Source organism: Brassica napus, chromosome C1, assembly GCF_020379485.1.
Source record: "Brassica napus cultivar Da-Ae chromosome C1, Da-Ae, whole genome shotgun sequence".
In the NCBI taxonomy this organism is placed as follows: Eukaryota; Viridiplantae; Streptophyta; class Magnoliopsida; order Brassicales; family Brassicaceae; genus Brassica; species Brassica napus.
The window spans coordinates 3,625,361-3,642,426 of NC_063444.1; the positions used below are offsets into that span (position 1 = coordinate 3,625,361).

General features: G+C 38.7%; 4 protein-coding genes across 5 annotated transcripts; all 4 read right to left on the minus strand.

Moving 5' to 3' along the window:
* Nucleotides 1-50: 50 nt before the first annotated feature.
* Nucleotides 51-4,875, minus strand: LOC125580572 (neurochondrin-like). Of its 2 annotated transcripts, none has more exons than XM_048745241.1 (18): nt 4,756-4,875; nt 4,394-4,608; nt 4,137-4,281; nt 3,892-4,028; nt 3,580-3,683; nt 3,380-3,475; nt 2,961-3,054; nt 2,575-2,695; nt 2,313-2,503; nt 1,984-2,075; nt 1,845-1,900; nt 1,545-1,634; nt 1,357-1,456; nt 1,084-1,188; nt 922-994; nt 639-802; nt 499-541; nt 51-374 (listed from the first exon to the last, which is right to left on the minus strand). In XM_048745241.1, exons 2-18 carry the CDS (start codon nt 4,587-4,589, stop codon nt 322-324), a joined length of 1,860 nt encoding a protein of 619 aa, XP_048601198.1. In that variant the 5' UTR covers nt 4,590-4,608; nt 4,756-4,875; the 3' UTR covers nt 51-321. The 2 variants fall into 2 exon arrangements, with proteins under 2 accessions (XP_048601198.1, XP_048601197.1); XM_048745240.1 differs by having other exon boundaries at nt 639-808.
* A 448-nt stretch (nt 4,876-5,323) lies between these two features.
* On the minus strand, nt 5,324-7,757 carry LOC125580573 (homeobox protein knotted-1-like 5). The gene is made up of 6 exons (XM_048745243.1): nt 7,144-7,757; nt 6,460-6,580; nt 6,177-6,376; nt 5,953-6,084; nt 5,734-5,873; nt 5,324-5,645 (listed from the first exon to the last, which is right to left on the minus strand). The coding sequence occupies exons 1-6, from the start codon at nt 7,669-7,671 to the stop codon at nt 5,630-5,632; spliced, it is 1,137 nt and encodes a 378-aa protein (XP_048601200.1). The 5' UTR covers nt 7,672-7,757; the 3' UTR covers nt 5,324-5,629.
* Nucleotides 7,758-8,337: 580 nt separating this feature from the next.
* LOC106371692 lies at nt 8,338-10,840 on the minus strand. Its single transcript, XM_013811822.3, has 5 exons — nt 10,311-10,840; nt 9,204-9,263; nt 9,060-9,122; nt 8,895-8,963; nt 8,338-8,816 (listed from the first exon to the last, which is right to left on the minus strand). The coding sequence occupies exons 1-5, from the start codon at nt 10,680-10,682 to the stop codon at nt 8,625-8,627; spliced, it is 756 nt and encodes a 251-aa protein (XP_013667276.2). The 5' UTR covers nt 10,683-10,840; the 3' UTR covers nt 8,338-8,624.
* Nucleotides 10,841-12,216: 1,376 nt separating this feature from the next.
* On the minus strand, nt 12,217-13,505 carry LOC106371791. Its single transcript, XM_013811929.3, has one exon. It carries the CDS (start codon nt 13,379-13,381, stop codon nt 12,752-12,754), a length of 630 nt encoding a protein of 209 aa, XP_013667383.2. The 5' UTR covers nt 13,382-13,505; the 3' UTR covers nt 12,217-12,751.
* Nucleotides 13,506-17,066: the final 3,561 nt, after the last annotated feature.

The following is a 17,066-nucleotide window of genomic DNA, read 5'->3' on the forward strand; positions in this document are numbered from 1 at the left end:
CTGAGAATCCTTTCTAAATTTAGATCTTTTAATTTTTTAGATTTCTCAGATTTTAGAAAACCATAAACTAAAAAAGCTTAAAACCTCGGTATAATTTTGTATCAAAAAACTCATCATGAGACAAAACATAACAAGTTATAATCTCCCTCTACATTGTAGATAATACAACAACTTGAAACTGATAAAAAAAATTGTTTGCTTAACAGTAATACTATGTTCTATCTCTAGAAACCAGCAGCATGAGTAGCAATACTATGTTCTATCCCCCTAGAAACCAGCATGAGCGAACAGGTTGTGAGTCATTGCTTTATGAGTCATCGCTCAACGGTTATGCTTCTTTATGGTGGGGAACCGATCTGCCCACCGAGAGTATCCTGTTTCATAATCATCATAATGTTACAATCTGAGGAAAGCGAAAACTAATGCTTCTTCTAATCAGTAAACAATGAAGCATTGGATAAAAAGTGATCTGCAATGGGAAGGATATCGAAACCAAACCTGCTGCTATGATCTCAAGAAGATCGGCGGTATCTGACGTACCCTGCAACAATAGTGGTTATGCATCATCAGTCCATCAAAGAATCATAAAATGAGAGTTTTAACAAGAGACTACATCGAGTACAGGACACATCACATACCTGGCCCGATGAGGGTAAGCTTCTTGCAATGATCCGGCCCAGACTATCCAAGGAGCCACCATCGAAACCAGGTTGCTTGAGTAGCGCATCTTCTGATGTGAAATCGAAGATCAGGGAACAGATGCTCGCAGCCATCATCACTACGGATGGATCCTTAGTACCATCTGTAACTAAAAAGGAAGAAGGAAATTCACAAGTTGGAGATATTTAGAAACACTCGTATCATCAACATGCTTAAGCAAAACATAAACAATGAAGCTTTTGATCTAAAGACTAGAACTACCTGCCCAACACGCCAAGGCTTTCAGTAGCCCGGTAAATGTAGACATTTCTGGTGAAAATTTGATTGGCTCCCTCTGTTTTCAACATTTACAAGTGTGATTATCATCTGAATAAGGGATGTGGAAAAATGTAATCAGGTCTTATCTTAGGGAGACGAGGGTACCTTCAAAAGGATGTTCATGACTGTATCACAAGCCAAGAAGATGCTTCCATTGTCCTCACCATTCTGACCATCGGACTGGATCAGTTTTACCAGGCATTCCACAACCTGTATCAAAGAAATATTAGAGAATTCCATATGAGATTATAAACAATAGAATCACCACTCTGAAACATATTTAGGTCAAGCAGGCAGAAAGATAGTGGATTTCATCAAGCAAATGTCAAGTGTCAACTAGCATCGGTGTAAGAAAATATATAAACCGTAGTTACTCACTGCTACATAGCCTCCTGAAGAAGCCAAGAGTCTACATCCTTCATCCTTCATTGTTATTTGGCAAAGCATTGGGAGCAAGAAGCAAGTGGACAAAAAGGGCCTGTCCAAACAAAAATAGTCAGACCAAGTTGTCTTGAGAGGCAATAAGTTAACAGCGTTGTAATAGAGAGTTTTAGGGCCAAACAAACCTGGACTCCTCTTCGCCCTCAACTGAAAGCATATAGTCCAGAAGATCTTGGACCTGCTCTTTGCATGCGTCAGGAGTTTCAGCGAGATAGCTGTTGAAACACAAAAAAAAACTTTAGTGAATGCTAGCGTGATGGAGATTGTTCTTGCATAAAGAGTACTCAGATTTCAATAAAGCAGCAAATAACGATCACATGAGCAGAAAACTTACCAATCTAGAATGTAAATTATTTGACAGAAAAAGGGAGATTTAAGAAGCAAAAGAACGGTAATGTTTCAGAACAACGACTGTTTATATGTACCTTCCAATCACTCGCACAGATGCAAGAAGATCATTTCCTCTCTTCTTTCCATGTTCCTGTATGAAACAGAACTATCATTACAACAATTTCTACACACAAAAAGACAGAGACAAGGAGTTCCGTGTTGTCAGATATATACCTTTGCATCTTTCAGATACTCGAGCACAACTTTTACTGTCTCGTCAAGCGTCTTAATCACCTTGAGGAAAACGGCTTCATCACTTAGAGTACCTGGCAAAATCAATATGTAAATTCCAGAACTTTAATACTGGAAAATGGCTAACATCATTATGCCATCTGACGAGCCAATATTTTTCAGAAATAACAGCTAAAAGATAGACGGACGTTCAGAAAATAATGTCTTTGAACATATACATAAAATAACGGAAAGGTTTATAGAAAAGGGGTCGTATAGGACAGAAAAATAATAGATATGATACATTTATAAGACAGGATCATATGTAATACCTTCATTTTCACCAACGGTTGATATATACTTGATGATCTTTTCTACCAAAGAAAATGCGATAGCCAGATAACGTTGCTTCAAGAGATGTTCTTCAACAGTTGAACTAGAAGCTTCATATTTCATGTATGCGAGCTCGTTTGATAAAACAGAAATCTCAACATGTGATGACTCTAAGACCAACAGAAGACACCTACAAAAAGAAATCAGAATGACTGTTATCTGGCTGTAAAATGTAGGTCAAGTGTGTATCCTTATGCTTACCTATCAGCTGGAAGATAGTCCTCAACACTGGGTAGTTTTACTCGACCGATAAGCCACTTCTCACCCAGAATTGACATCATACTTTCAGCCAGAATCAATGCGTGAAGCTTTTCGGAAGGTGCTACACATTTAAACAAGACATGTTTTTTAAGTATCTTGAAAGCTTCAATAACATAAATGATATAAGCAAGTATATCAATGACATGTGCCGCAAAGTGACATTTTTTAGCAATTGGCGTCATTTTCTTTCATATGAGACAAGAAGAGAGGATATATATCAGAAAATTAATAGGAAAAATGAAGGGCTGATAAGAAAAGAATGCCATAAATGGGTAAGCCCTGTTTAGAGACTTAATCAAACTACTAAAAGATCTCTTTTAACTCACCAACACGATTCTGCAGAATTGACACAACACCTGTGCGCATGTAGTCTGCCCAATTGCTGTCTGGCATGGAACGGAGAGGTTCATGAAGAAGTGCCTACACATAAGAAGTTCTGTGACAAAGATATAAACAGATTTGGACGTAAAAGGAAATAAAGATGTAGAGCTTATACAATAGAAACGTGCTATGAATATGAAAAAAGCAATAAGAAAATGAAAGCCATAGTCATCAGGATGACAGTTGTATCATCCAAGCAAAAGAATGTAACAATTTGGTATCTCGATTTTAATGGAAAGAAAAACTCAAAGTTAAGCAGCCATGAAATTATTACACCATGCTAGTAACTACAGCCCAAAACATAGCAGCGTTCAATTACAGCTAACTTTCTTCTACAGAAGAAGGTAAAGGAGTGAAAGCTTACAGAATAGTCAGAACAGAATATTGCAGAGAGTAGATGGAGTGCTTCAAACTTTAGGGCATTGTGCAAGACCGCAAACTGTCGCGCAACAGCAGCAACCTGAACAGCAAATAACATGACATTTGGACTCCAACTTGAGAACAGGAGGTTTAGTAATTATAAAAAAAAAAACAAAAGAAAAATAATCAAGTAAGTAGACTCACCACCAAGGACAGTTCAAAGAAGCGTTCAATATTCATGCTCTCGCTGGAAAGCTTAGTAACCAATAGCTGCAGAATCTTTATAGCAACCTCCATAGCATGTGAGCCTGAATAACATTGGACACATAAGCTTTCAGAGAGAATTTAGTCTCAAATCCATCTACCATCAACACATGGCATGTTACTTTGACACCGGTTATATATAATCAAAATCCTTATCCAGGAATTGATTGCTAACACAAAGAGCATTCACTGATATCCAATGTGCAATATATACACGCGAAACAATGCAAAGCGAAGGAATAAACATATTACCATCAGGTAGATCAGACATCTGGGGAGCTATCACTCTCAAGCCTCCAGAGTTGACCAAAGCCATCACACCAGCTTCACAAGCCGTGGACACCAAATACAGAAGCTCATAGCATTCTTCAAGAATGTTGGTAGCTGGTCTGAAATTTCCAAAAGCCAAAGTCTTAACTTTAAAGAAAGTGAGAAAGACGCAGAAGCAAAACTACATGGAAAAATCATAGAATAAAGAATGAGGCGATCTAACATACCGTTTCGACATGATTTCGAGAATAAGGGGAACTCGAGAGACCATATCTACTGAAGAAGCTATCTCCGAAACACGGCAGAAGGCAGCAAGAACTGTAACAGACAGCCGCAGATACACATCACGATTTTCACCTCCATCGCCACTACCTGCAAAACTCAAAAATTCAACTCCAGAGAGCAACAAACCTTTGAATCTAACTACAGATTACTCTTTCTAAATACTCGGTTATGTTGAAAGTAAGTCGAGATTCTGTTTTACCTGTGCGGAGAAGGCGGTCGAGAAAGTGAGTACCGACGGCTTCGTACACCTTCTTGAGGGAGACTAGATCATCGTTCTTGCAGAATTTGGTGACGAGAAGTAGACCGGCGAGCCTCTGCTCGTCCCTCTCCCCTTTTAACAGCTTAAGGCAATCGTCAAGCGACGGAGATCGTTCCTCTTGTGGCTCCGCCATCATCCCCGAGCTGGACTGGACCCTAACGAAGTCGAGATAATAATACGAAGGTTGTTTACTCTTTCGTGTTTACAATCGCAGGGATCTAGAAACTCAATAGCTTAATGCGATCAAAGAGCTACTGAAAAAAAGCAAACGGGAGAAACTAGGGTTTAGGGTTTATCGTTACCTGGGAAAGAGAGAATCAACGACGACGGAGTTTCTAGAAGACAAAGGCGCTGGACCAAATCCAATTTTTAATTTCTCGTTCCTAAACAGCCTCGGATATCTGGAAGTTGCTTTTATATATATACCCTTGACAACATGTGTCATTTGTTACTAAAATGTAAAAACTTTCTTTTTCTCGGCTACTAAAAAGTAAAAACAAGTTTACTACCCCCTTTCACACAATATACAGAAAATATTTTTATTTTGCTCAAAAAAAATAAAAATATTTTTTTATTATGATTGAATTTAGATAATTAAATACAGTTCAACAAATCATATAAATTTTTATGAACAATATCAGATAAATATTAAGTTGCATAAAAATTCAAATTAACATTTAGAAAAAAAAAAAAACACACTGTGCATCAGTATCAGTGTATCACTAACAAACGTTATTACTTTTTACGACTCTAATCCCAAACGCTGTCATTATGCAAAAAGTGTCGTCCTTCAAGCATACGCAGCTGAATTTGCGGAAAGCTGCTTGCATTTATACAAAACTATGTTTTTGTTTCAAACAAACGATTGAATTGTGATGAATACTGTTTGACACTATCATACTAATGAACCATAGCTATTTACAACAAATAACCCACACCCAACCAAGCGTTCAATACAAGACGCCATAAACAAACAAAAAAGATAACTTCCAAGAACTACTTTATATACACATAAACATAGATTTCAAGCCGATACAAACAGGAGTACAGCTCCACAATCCGGTTTTTATAAGCAAACTGGTAACACCTATACATCTTGCAACCATGTCTTAAACATCCGGTTCCCTTGGATTCACGTGGCAAGTATCATCATCATCTGGTCAGCCAGAATGTCCCCTACGACTTCCCGGTCCTGAGTTTGGTTCAGAGAGAATATACATTGACCGGTTTTGATGAAATCGCGCAAGAGAAAAACTATATCTATGTTATGATTGTTTTACCGTTTACGTTTGTTCTTGGAGGGAGTAGATGATGTGGAAGAGCTGCTGTTCCAGTTTCTTTTTCTCTGGTTGATAAACCAATTGTTGATCTGCTTCAGCTGCAAACCAGTTTCTTGAACCAGTTTTGCCTTATCTTCCTCCTACAATTCGAAACCAAATCAAGAATCAAAAACTGCCTTTGAGAGTGTCCTAACAAACTTTATTGGCTGAGACTTTTACAGTTGGGTATGGCCATTTGGCGTGAGTTCGCCACCACTCTTTGAGTACAGATGTTGTATCTCCAGGCAACTTTCCCGCCCTTCTCTTCCTCATTATCTCTTCTCTTATGTCCACAATCTTCTCTTTGAAACCCTATAGGAGAAAAAAAAAATGAGCACACATGATAACACAATGTGTTTTTAGTTTGGTTTGATGTAACATGGCAATTTGATTAAGCAAATTACCTGTTTAAGCTCATGCTTCAGCTCCTTCTTCACACGCTCCAGCAAGGATCTCTCCCGCTCTGTTGGAACAAGAGGACCGAATCCCATCATGCAATCCGAACCTTCCAAACTTCCATCAAACATGTTCACCTCGCTCTCTACTTGATTATCATCTTCATCATCCGACATTGTCTTGCCATTATTTTCACTTGGTGAAACTCCTACAACCACACACAAAACAAAATCATAAAGGCACCCCTAAAGAGAGAAGAAAAAAATTGATTTCGGATTGAGACACGCTTACCCGTTATGGATTGCAGTGACTGCTCAATCTCCCAACAAGCCGTAATAGCTTCCATTGCGTGGACACAAACGTGGTGTTGGAGTTGCTCTTTAAACGAACATAAGAGAACAACATAATGTGACTGCATCATCATTAAAAAAAAGAAGTAAGATTTTGACCCATAAGGCATACAAATAGAACCTTACAAAGCAGATTATGTTTTTTTTTTATAGTGGACAAAAACAAAACTCAGAGGGAAGCAGACAAACAACAAGCCATCAAGAAAGAAGCTTTATCCAACAAGTACAGCTTATTCTAGTCAAAGAAAGTTCATAATTCGAATTATTTAGCCAAAAAGGAGCAAAGATCAAAACCCAATTCAAGACTCAAGAAGAAGGAACAGTAAAGCACCAAAGGAAAAATGTGAAATCCCCAGTAATGTTGAATATCGCTCAAAGTGTAAAGCTTTCGTATTTTGCATGAACTGAATGAGAGAACACATTACTACTCCTAAGAAGATAGTCTCCAGACAAGACTACATTCTCAAACTTCAAAAATATCTGAAACTTCTCAAGAAGCAGACTTTACTAATGAAAGAAGACAACACACAACCATTGAATCAAAGTTGATTAATGTCAAACTCAACGAGCACAAGTTCCTTCTTGTACAAAATTGAAAATTGAGAAATTGAATTTTCAAAATTACCATGAAATGATCAAGCTCCTTGTTATCCATAACCACACCAAGAGTGGAGTACTTCGCGGCGACGGTGTGCAACTCGCCGAGCTGCGCATCGATCCTCGGAATCTGGTCAACGGGAGTCGCGACCCTAAGGCAAGCCACGTGAGCCGCCAGGAGCTGCTCGAACATCGGATGCCTCACAATCGCAGCCTTGCAGCTCGCGTTCTTCCAATCCCCGCCTCCTCCGTCGGCGGCGTTGACTCCGTCGATGACTTCAGGGCGGCCTTCCCCGGTGTTTTGGATCTCGGAGGAGTCGAAGGAGAGCCACCGTCGGTTAGTAGCAGCGGCGGAGGAGCTGTCTCCGCCGCGATTCGGAGGCGCGAAATCGGAATCCGCCGTGGCTGCGGCGGGAGGGAGGTTGAGGAAGCTGGCGGTGAGGAGGGACGGTGTTTCGGAGAAGTGAGGCTGCGGCTGTTGGTGGGATTGATCGGAGAAGTGTCGGAGAGGAAGGTCTTCTTGCGGAGGAAGGAGGTGGGAGCTGGTAAACGACATTGTTTTCCTGCGTTTTGGGGATCGGAGAAAAGACTCCTCTCTCTTTCCCCTAGTAGTGTGTTATTATTCCTCAAGACCAAGTGCGTCTTAATTAACCATTGATATTTGACCCCAAAAAGTAAAAAATTAACCATGGATATTAACTGCAATTTAAAAAAAAAAAAAATTCTCTATTTTTCTCATTTGGATATTTTGGTTTGGTTTCAACTACTTTTTAGCATAATTATTAGATTTTTGTCTTTAATTAACACATGCAGGTTTTGATTGCATCTAATAAAACTCTATGTTCCTCAATTTAGATACATTAATAAATTTCAATACAAATTAATTGTATTGTACAAGTCATAAAATGGATAAAGTATAATTACCATCAAAACCACTAAAAGATATCTAAAAAATTTAAAACTCTTGACAATAATAATAATTTGGATCCACACGAAAGACTGATGAGACCAATTTGGCATTATTTGAAATTTTGTATACATAGACACGCCGACAAACCACCAATAACATTACACCTCACAAGTTTAAAATAAATAAAATTTTGAAAAATTTAATATAGAGTATAGTCATGGCTCATGAGATAATTAGATCTCCCTTGTCTTGGGTTAGTTGAGCGGAAATTCGGGTTTTAATGTCAAGTTAATAATAAGATATGGAGATTAGTTAAATAAAAAGTACAGGTTTAAAAATATTAAAGTCTATTAGTTGTCATTAACACAATTTTCAACACAGCTTTAACTACAACGAATCGGGTACAAAAGAGAGAGAGAAAATTAAAGAACCTAATTTCCACCACCTTCTAAAAAAACAAGTAACGAGCGTTTAGAAGGAAGGAAACAGAAAACAATGAATGATGTGGGAGACAAGACAATAAAAACCTCTTCTTACATTCATTAAGTCTCTCTGACGCCTTTCTTGATTGTAAATCACATCGAGATCGAAGCTGCCACTTAGCTAGTTCCATACAATATCTCGTCCTCTGTTGGTACCATGTTCAAATCAGGGAGGAAGAAGAAGCTGTCCTTATTTTTCGAGCTAGCGGTTTCGTTGCCCTCTGCTCTGCAAGATTTTGATTCTCCTTGAGGCTTAGGAGCCAGATCAACCAGAGTTTCATTCTTGACACGGCCTGAGTTCAAGTCAAGCTGAAACGAGATAACAGAAGAATAAGATTTTCATTCAGTTGAGACCAGCACAAAAAGAGAGAGTATAAAAATGTTTACCTTAATCCTCTTCAACCGTTGGTTCCTTACGTTTTGTTCGTCGAACGTTTCTCGCAGACTTGCAATCTCCTGTTAGACGAGAGACCGTTTATTATTTAGAACACGATGGAAATGAGTGAGAGATCCTAACATGATAAACAAAAGCTCAGAACGGAGAATGTGTACCTTTTCAAGGTCGGTTCTCTCCTTCAGCTTCAAGTTCTCTTGGTATTTAAGCTCAGAAGATGACTGTTCAAGTATTAAAAACAAAACATTAGCTCTGTAACAGTACTATGAGATTCACGAATTGGGATTTTTATCCATATATACCTTCTTCTTTATCTTCAATCTCTTGGAGAAAGAACTGGTGATTTCATTTGTGGGAAAAGCCTGCAAAAACAAAATAAAAAAACGCATTTGATCAGCTCCAACAAAACAAGAAAATGCTGACGAGTAAACGACAACTGTTTTTAGATCTATTGCTTCTTTTATAATCAAACACAATATCTTATTTAACATAAGTGTAAAGTTTCTTTCCCCACAATAGAAATTTCAATCAAAATATTCAGAGGATAAAATGTTAAAAAATCTATCCTTTTTGAAACACAAAAACAATTCCAAGAATATTATAGAAGGGATGGATGGATGAAGAAGGATGCAAAGAAACCACGTGTAAATGGGGACATTTTAATCGTCATCACCATCACGTGATCTCCGACAAGATTCACTTGCCTCTCCAACCCTTTCACCCAAAACGCTACCGTTTTATTCTTCCTCAAAAACGTGTCCACAGTTAACGCGCTCGTTTGACCAATTAGCTGCACTACTACCCCATTATCTAAAGGTACTTTTGTTATTCCTCGACACTAATAAAATTTGACCGGTTCCTAATAATCACCCCTAAACCGGCCAATTATCAGACGCCCCACACGGCAAGATCTTTACTTGCATCCCCGGTTCAAACCGGAGAGTTAGGCTAATCAAGAAGACGATTAACCGTCAACCGCCAGATTTTTTTTTAAAAGGAATCTCCTCTTAAGCTTGTGGTTAGAATATTTAAAATTACAAAAAAAACAACATCGAAATAAAAAGTGAGGAAAAAGAATAAAAGGAAAAGAAAAAAAGCTAAATGAGCTTTGACTTTTTGGAAATGGAAGAATGCGTTTAACCTAGAGGTAAAGAGAAAGCAAAGTGGCTTCGCCGTAATCGCCGAGGAAAAAAAGAGACTAACAAATCTAGAGCTAAGGCTCGAGAGAGATGGCGTCATCATAGAATAATCACCGTTAGAAGATTAGTAGGAAAAAAAAAAGATGACACAGAGACGAAAGATCTTAACAGTTGAACACGTGGCGGAAAAGCGAAATCCGATTTAACGGCCAGATAGGAAAATAAAAACCGGCGAGATTAAAGAAGAAAGGAGATAGAGAGAGAAGGTACCTTAGATCCGGATCCTGTAGATGTGGAGCAGCTCGCTTGGAGACTGGTGTCCTCGAATCCATCAGCCGAGGGAGATGCAGATCCGCCGCCGCTCCAGGAGAGCGGCGTCTTCGGGCTGCCTCTAGCGGAATCAACATCCTTCTTCAACGAAACGACGCCGCCGTTAACACCAAATCTTGACGACCGTGACCGCCGTTGACGGACTCCCCACCGCAACGGAGGAAGGTTCGTCGATGGATCTTCCGAAACTACCGTCCCCGCATGCTTCAGCCGGATAAGAAGCTCCACGACCATCTCGTCGTCTGTCATCGCCGCCGCCACCCACTCATCCTTGACCAACGTCTTAGCCGCTGCCGATGTAACTTTCTTCATCGACGCTAACTGATCAAATCTACAGCTCCCGGAGAAAAAGGGAATCAGATACAATATAGAAGGAGCGAGAGAGAATGAAAGAGAAGTTACAGAAGAGAGAGAGAAAATGACGAAGAAAGACGGAGGCAAGTTTGATGTATCAATATAGAGGAGAGAAAAAAAAAGATACATGGATGGTGTTATATACGAGGCTATCTAACATTATTCCTCTTTTTATTTTTATTTTCCCTTGTTTCATTTTCATTTATATTTTGATTTATTTTCCATTTTGGAAATATTTTAATCAAATACAATGTGGGACCTTCTTGGAAAGTATATCTAAAATTATATGTGAAGATTCTCCTAATAAACCCACTTCTGAGATTATTAAACTGGCATATTTAATTAGGTAGAAAATCAAAAGAGCAAAACACCAATAATTACCTCCGTTATAAGAAAAACAAGATAAGTTGTTAACTATCATTAATATCAACTACGATTGTAGTCTTAAGTCTTACCTAGCCCTGGGCATATTCTCCGAAACCCGAAAACCGAACCAAAAAAACAGAACCGAAACTAACGGTTTTTATATTTCTAAATCCGAAAAACCAAAATTGAATCGGGACCGAATCGAAAACTGAACGGATACCCAAATACTTTGAATATATTGAAACTGAACTGTCCGAATACATATTTTTTCGGTTTTTTCGGGGTTAACTTAGGTTTTCGGAGTTCTTTTTGGTCTTTTGCTTTAAATCCGAACCAAACCCGAATTATTTGTAATACTGTTCTATTTCGGGTTTTATAACAAAATAAAAACCCGACCCGAACCAAACACTATCCGAACAGATCCAAAAAATGTTCGGTTTCTAAACATTTCATCCCAAATTACCCGAAAACCGAACCGAATCGAACCGAAAACCCGAATGCCCAGCACTCGTCTTAACCTCGCTAAAAGAAAGTGGGAAGCTGTTCAACTTATGGGCCTTAAATCGGGTCAAGATTGGGCTGCCCAACTATTAGAAAAGGAATCTTCAAAGTTGGGCCTACCAAATGGCATTTGTCAATAAAATGACATTCATAGCTGTATACACAAGGGACATTATTCGGAGATTGTCGAATGATGTAAAAAAAATCAGAGAGATTGTTGAATTTTCTTTCCAAAGTCAAGATCAAAATGGATCCGATCAAAATGGAGAGTTAGTCAAAGGATCAAATGGCATCTTCAATTAGAGAAGACTATTCAAATCATGCGAGGTGGTGACCATCTATTTGCGTGTAAGGTAGCCACCAGAGCTCGGTAATTAGTTTTCTCCTCAAACTTAACTTCGTCATAATCATGATAGTACATACTCGCAAACAGTTGATAATCAGCTTAAGCATAAACCCTTCGAGTTCCTGTCTTGTAGAATATAAACAAGGTTTGAGTTGAAACAATCTTACGCAGATTAAAAGAACATCCATCTATTGGTCAACCACTGATTCGATGTTTTTCTTTCAAACATATTTCATTTGTACAGCTTGTTCAGTGTAATCAAATTGGCAAAGAAAGAAATGAAAAACGATTTATATTATATAGATAGAGAACTGTAATACATGCTTACATCGAAACATAAGTTGATATTACAAATTAAACTCGACTGACCTTAAAACAACTACTATTAAATACATAGAATCGTAATACTGGGCATACACAAACGCAATGGTAGTTACCAGTAGATACACCTCTATGTCCCTTAGGAATAATACTAGACTCGATAATAAGGAAAGAAAACACCAAGAGAACCTATAATTTACCAGAGCATCAGAGGACTAAAACAGAATTAAAAACCCAAAGACAAGACACAGATTACTTAGAATTACAAAAGCCTAAAAAAAACAAATACTTGCTACACAAACACTAAACCCCTAAGAAGCGAAACTAAGACCTGTTATAAAAGATATTTCGACCTTGCCCCTTGAAAAAATAAGGGAAGGTTCGAAACTAGTTCATAACGAAGATGCTTTTCCTCATCTTCTAGATTCGTCGTCTGTAGATGCTTTGTCGTAGATTAAAATCGGACGATCGGAAATTTTGAAACAGAAATGGATCATTGGAGAGACATACATGCGACGTCTAGGCGAAGCAGCTTGATGATATGGTTTGTAGCGTCCTTCTTCGTGGTGAAGAAGGCTGGGAGAGGGACGTCGCTCGGAGGCGGCGAGGTCATGGTCACAGGACCGGCGTAAAACGGGACTACGGTCTTCTTCGATTTGCGGTCGGAGAGACGGATCTGGCTCGGAATCAGACACGGATCTGGTCCGATACGTTGAGTAGAAACCAGATCTGGCTTTTCGACAACCAGATCTGGCTTTCCGACAAGCAGATCTGGCTTTCCGACAAGCAGATCTGGCTTTTCCACGACCAATTCTAATGTCTTCTTAGGGATCTCCTCGCCGCGCTTCAGGATCCTAACCTGACCAACGACGACGTTTTTGGTGGGACTCTTCTCAACCGTTCCCTTCGGGACGTAAGAAGAGACGGCGGCGCGTTGAGGAGGAGGCGGCGGCGCTTTAGGAGGAGATCTGGTTGTCTGATTGCGCGGAGGACTCCGGCGCGTGCGGTTTGGAACCGGCTTCTTCTGATGCCTGTTGGTGCATGCGGTGTGGTTACGAGGATACTTCATGTGGGAGAAAGGTTGTTTGATACAGTCCTGTGGATTTAGAACAGCTACGCCCATTGTTTTTAGGGAGGCGGATTGGTTTCAAGAATAGTTCTTGAGGAAAATTAGAAGGAAGGAGAGGAGAGATGATAGAATACATGTGGAGGAGCATGAAGACGATGGAGGTTGGCTTTATACACGATTAGTACCGGCAAGCATATGCCCACGATAGCCTAAGACGGTTTTTTTAACCTACTTTACTCGTCGGTGTAACCCACGCGCTGATTTTGTTTCTTTTTCCTTAAAACTGTAATTGCTTTTATATTTATTTCTTTTTGATTCTTTATTTTTTATGGAGGAAACTCATTAACACAGCAAGGTATATTGATTTATAAACTTTGTCTGGTACAAAAATTCTGTGTTTGTTTTTTATATACCGAACCAATGTTATGGTTCATCTAAAAACATAACAACTTGATTAATCATGGATTACACTCTTTATAAAGGTTATTGTGCTATTGCAATTGTTTAAGATTCAACCAAAGCATTATAATCAAAATAATTGGACTTTTAAAAGTAGCTTTGCCTGACCGTATCAAAGGTAATTATACTTTTAAGTGCGCATTTGTCGCTTTCATTATCACACACTAAATAAATGTGTATATATCACCCTTTAAGTAAACTTTACATTATTCCCATCCACTTGCCTGCATAATGATATTTGTAAGAGCTAATTCTAACATATGTTTATGCATATATATCACCCTTTTAGAACGTCAAAACAACTAGGGGTGTGATTTAAAACTCAGTGTAGTTAACATGTGTAATGAGATGCAGGCGCTGTTTATTTTACAAATTGATTTAATGTCTTTATGTAAACCACTATTAAACCAAGGGCTTTTTGCAAAAGTGACTCAAAACTTGGAGTCAAACAGAAAACTAACCTTTTCTTTTGACTCCTTTTTTTTTGAGATTTTAACCCCACACCTGCATTTTATCTACGAAAATGCCATTAACATTTTTTTTTTTTTCAAAAATGGCTTCTTTACTGTCTCAACCTCATCTTCTTCAAGTATTTACAATATTGCCACTGCAATGAATAGTGGCAACAACCTTGTACGAACTGTTTGGAGCTTTTATTGCCCTTTAATGCACGTAAATCTCTTTACACTCTCTCTGTTTCAATTGTTATGAACTAAAAACAACATTTCTTTCACTTTCTCTCTATATTCATCCAAAAAACTCAAGCTTTTGATTCAAAATATGGGCTATGGTTGACAGAGCCATATTTCTTTCGTTTTGACTTACGGTTGCTTTCGTTTGAGGTTCTGGGTGGTTGGAGAAGACCTTGTGTGCAAACAAAGTCATCTCACCTAGTTTAAGGTACGAATTTGAATTTTTTTTCAAGATCTGTTCGCGTAGAAGACTTACTAGTAAGTCATCTGTATGTAGAAGACTTACTGATGAGTCTTCTGGTCAAACGGACGACTTAAATTAAGTCGTCCAGCTTTGTTTGTTAAAAAAAAACACTCCAGACGACTTATATATACGTCGTCTACGAGAAACGGGCTAGTTTTGCATTTGACCGAATCGTGTCAGATCTTTGACTATTTCTGGACGACTTATAATTCAGTCGTCTCTGGGAAAGTTAAAATTTCAATATTTTATGAAAACTTGACGACTTACGTGTAAGTCGTCCTAGGTTAGTTTTGTAATTGAAAAATAAAACTTCATAATTTAACTTTAACCAGACGACTTAATATAAAGTCGTCCCTCCAGAAGACTTAATTTAAAGTCGTCCGGGGAAAGCAAAGTCGTCCAGAATTTTTCCCAATTTTCTGGTCAAACCTTGCTTATCCCGGACGACCTTAAATTAAGTCGTTTAGCTGGACGACTTTCATCTAAGTCGTCTGGAGAAAGTTAAATTTCAAGTTTTATTTTTCAATTACAAAACTAACCTAGGACGACTTACACGTAAGTCGTCAAGTTTTCATAAAATATTGAAATTTTAACTTTCCCAGAGACGACTGAATTATAAGTCGTCCAGAAATAGTCAAAGATCTGACACGATTCGGTCAAATGCAAAACTAGCCCGTTTCTCGTAGACGACTTATATATAAGTCGTCTGAAGTTTTTTTTTTAACAAACAAAGCCGGACGACTTAGAATTAAGTCGTCCCTTTTAATTTTCAATTGCAAAAGTGACCTCTTTAGACGACTTACCTTTAAGTCTTCTGGACGACTTAATGCTAAGTCGTCTGCGGCAATGTTTATTGAACTTCTTCATTTTCTCTATGTTTACTAATGTGTTTTATTTTGAATATTTGCAGATGATTTTTCAGTTACATGCAGTGTATGGAGAATGGTTGTTGAGAGATTTCCGTTGGGATTTTGTGGTTGATGATCTCAAAGGAGCAAGATTGTTTTTATTGAATGAAGATTCAACACATGCTGAACTTGTTGCAATGGCTCAAGAAGATTATAACCTGGACATGAGAACAGTGAGTGTGGAGATTAGCTACTCATTACCAGCAGAAATGATGATGGCTCCAGGCAGTCTTCCCATTCATGTTACAAGTGATAGACAAGTTCGAAACTTGCTGGAGATACTCAAAACCCATAGAGTATGTCTTTGTGTATCAAGCCGCAGCAAGGTCGAAACGGTTTCAGAGAAAAGGGATATTGATGAAGCTGGTGAATGGGAAAAAGATGTTGGTGATAATGATGAAGCTGGTGAATGGGAAGAAGATGTTGGTGATGATGATGAAGCTGGTGAATGGGAAGAAGATGTTGGTGATGATGATGAAGCTGATGAATGTTTTGAAGATGTTGGTGATAACGAGGAGGAGGAAAATGGGGAGGAGGATGCTGATAATTCTATTGTTGGTGAAACGGATCAGAATGGTGGGGATTACAGTCTTTATGGAAAGGTTCCAGATGAGGACGAGGAAGATGATGATAATATTTGTTTTGAAGAAATCCAAAAGACATATGCTAAGACAAATGCTATTGAAGGAGGAAAATCGAATGGTACCAGTATCTATGTCAACCAGAGTTTTGTTAGCAAGGGTGCACTGCTTTCAGAGCTGCGGTTGGCAGCAGTGAGGGGTAAGTTTTCTTTCAGATTATACAAATCAACGAAAACTCTCGTTGTGGCAACATGTCCGGTTAGCTATTGTGGATGGAAGGTCAGAGCGAGTGTCAAACATGGGACAAACACGTTTTGGGTAACAAAGTATGTGGAAAAACATTTATGCTCAGCGGGAGACCGAATCGCTCAGCGGAGACACTGTACTCCGAAGTATGTAGGTAGTCTTTTCATTGATCGTGTTGGAATCATTGATGGGATAACTCCGCAGCATATCACTGATGCAATGAGGAACATGTTTGGCATGGCGCTTGATTACACCACTTCATACAGAGCACTGTTATATGCACAAAGATTGGTGAGAGGATCAGCAGAAGAAGGGTATTCGCGTCTGGCATCATATCTCGAGCAAATCTCCATTGCAAATCCTGATTCTATCACGGCGATAGAACTTGATTCTATGAAAAGATTTAAGTATCTATTTCTCTCTTTTGGAGCTTCTATCAAAGGTTTTAAGTATCAGAGAAGGGTCATTGTGGTGGATGGAACTCACCTAAGTGGAAAGTATGGAGGAACTATGTTAGTTGCAGCCGCACAAGATGGCAATTTTCAGATATTCCCATTGGCTTTTGGGATCGTGGATGAGGAAGATATACCTTCTTGGGAATGGTTTTTC

Excerpts from the sequence above, each read along its gene's own strand:
- LOC125580572 (XM_048745240.1), bottom strand. The coding sequence starts at position 4,589 with ATGATGGCGGAGCCACAAGAGGAACGATCTCCGTCGCTTGACGATTGC. Across the intron at positions 4,029-4,136 it reads CTCGAAATCATGTCGAAACG|ACCAGCTACCAACATTCTTG; the intron begins GTATGTTAGATC and ends TGGAAATTTCAG. Across the intron at positions 1,635-1,844 it reads TCTGTGCGAGTGATTGGAAG|CTATCTCGCTGAAACTCCTG; the intron begins GTACATATAAAC and ends GTGTTTCAACAG.
- LOC106371791 (XM_013811929.3), bottom strand. The coding sequence starts at position 13,381 with ATGGGCGTAGCTGTTCTAAATCCACAGGACTGTATCAAACAACCTTTC.
- LOC106371692 (XM_013811822.3), bottom strand. The coding sequence starts at position 10,682 with ATGAAGAAAGTTACATCGGCAGCGGCTAAGACGTTGGTCAAGGATGAG. Across the intron at positions 8,964-9,059 it reads AGAGAACCGACCTTGAAAAG|GAGATTGCAAGTCTGCGAGA; the intron begins GTACACATTCTC and ends CTCGTCTAACAG. Across the intron at positions 8,817-8,894 it reads AACGGTTGAAGAGGATTAAG|CTTGACTTGAACTCAGGCCG; the intron begins GTAAACATTTTT and ends ATCTCGTTTCAG.
- LOC125580573 (XM_048745243.1), bottom strand. The coding sequence starts at position 7,671 with ATGTCGTTTACCAGCTCCCACCTCCTTCCTCCGCAAGAAGACCTTCCT. Across the intron at positions 6,377-6,459 it reads GTCACTGCAATCCATAACGG|GAGTTTCACCAAGTGAAAAT; the intron begins GTAAGCGTGTCT and ends GTGTGGTTGTAG. Across the intron at positions 6,085-6,176 it reads TGAAGCATGAGCTTAAACAG|GGTTTCAAAGAGAAGATTGT; the intron begins GTAATTTGCTTA and ends TTTCTCCTATAG.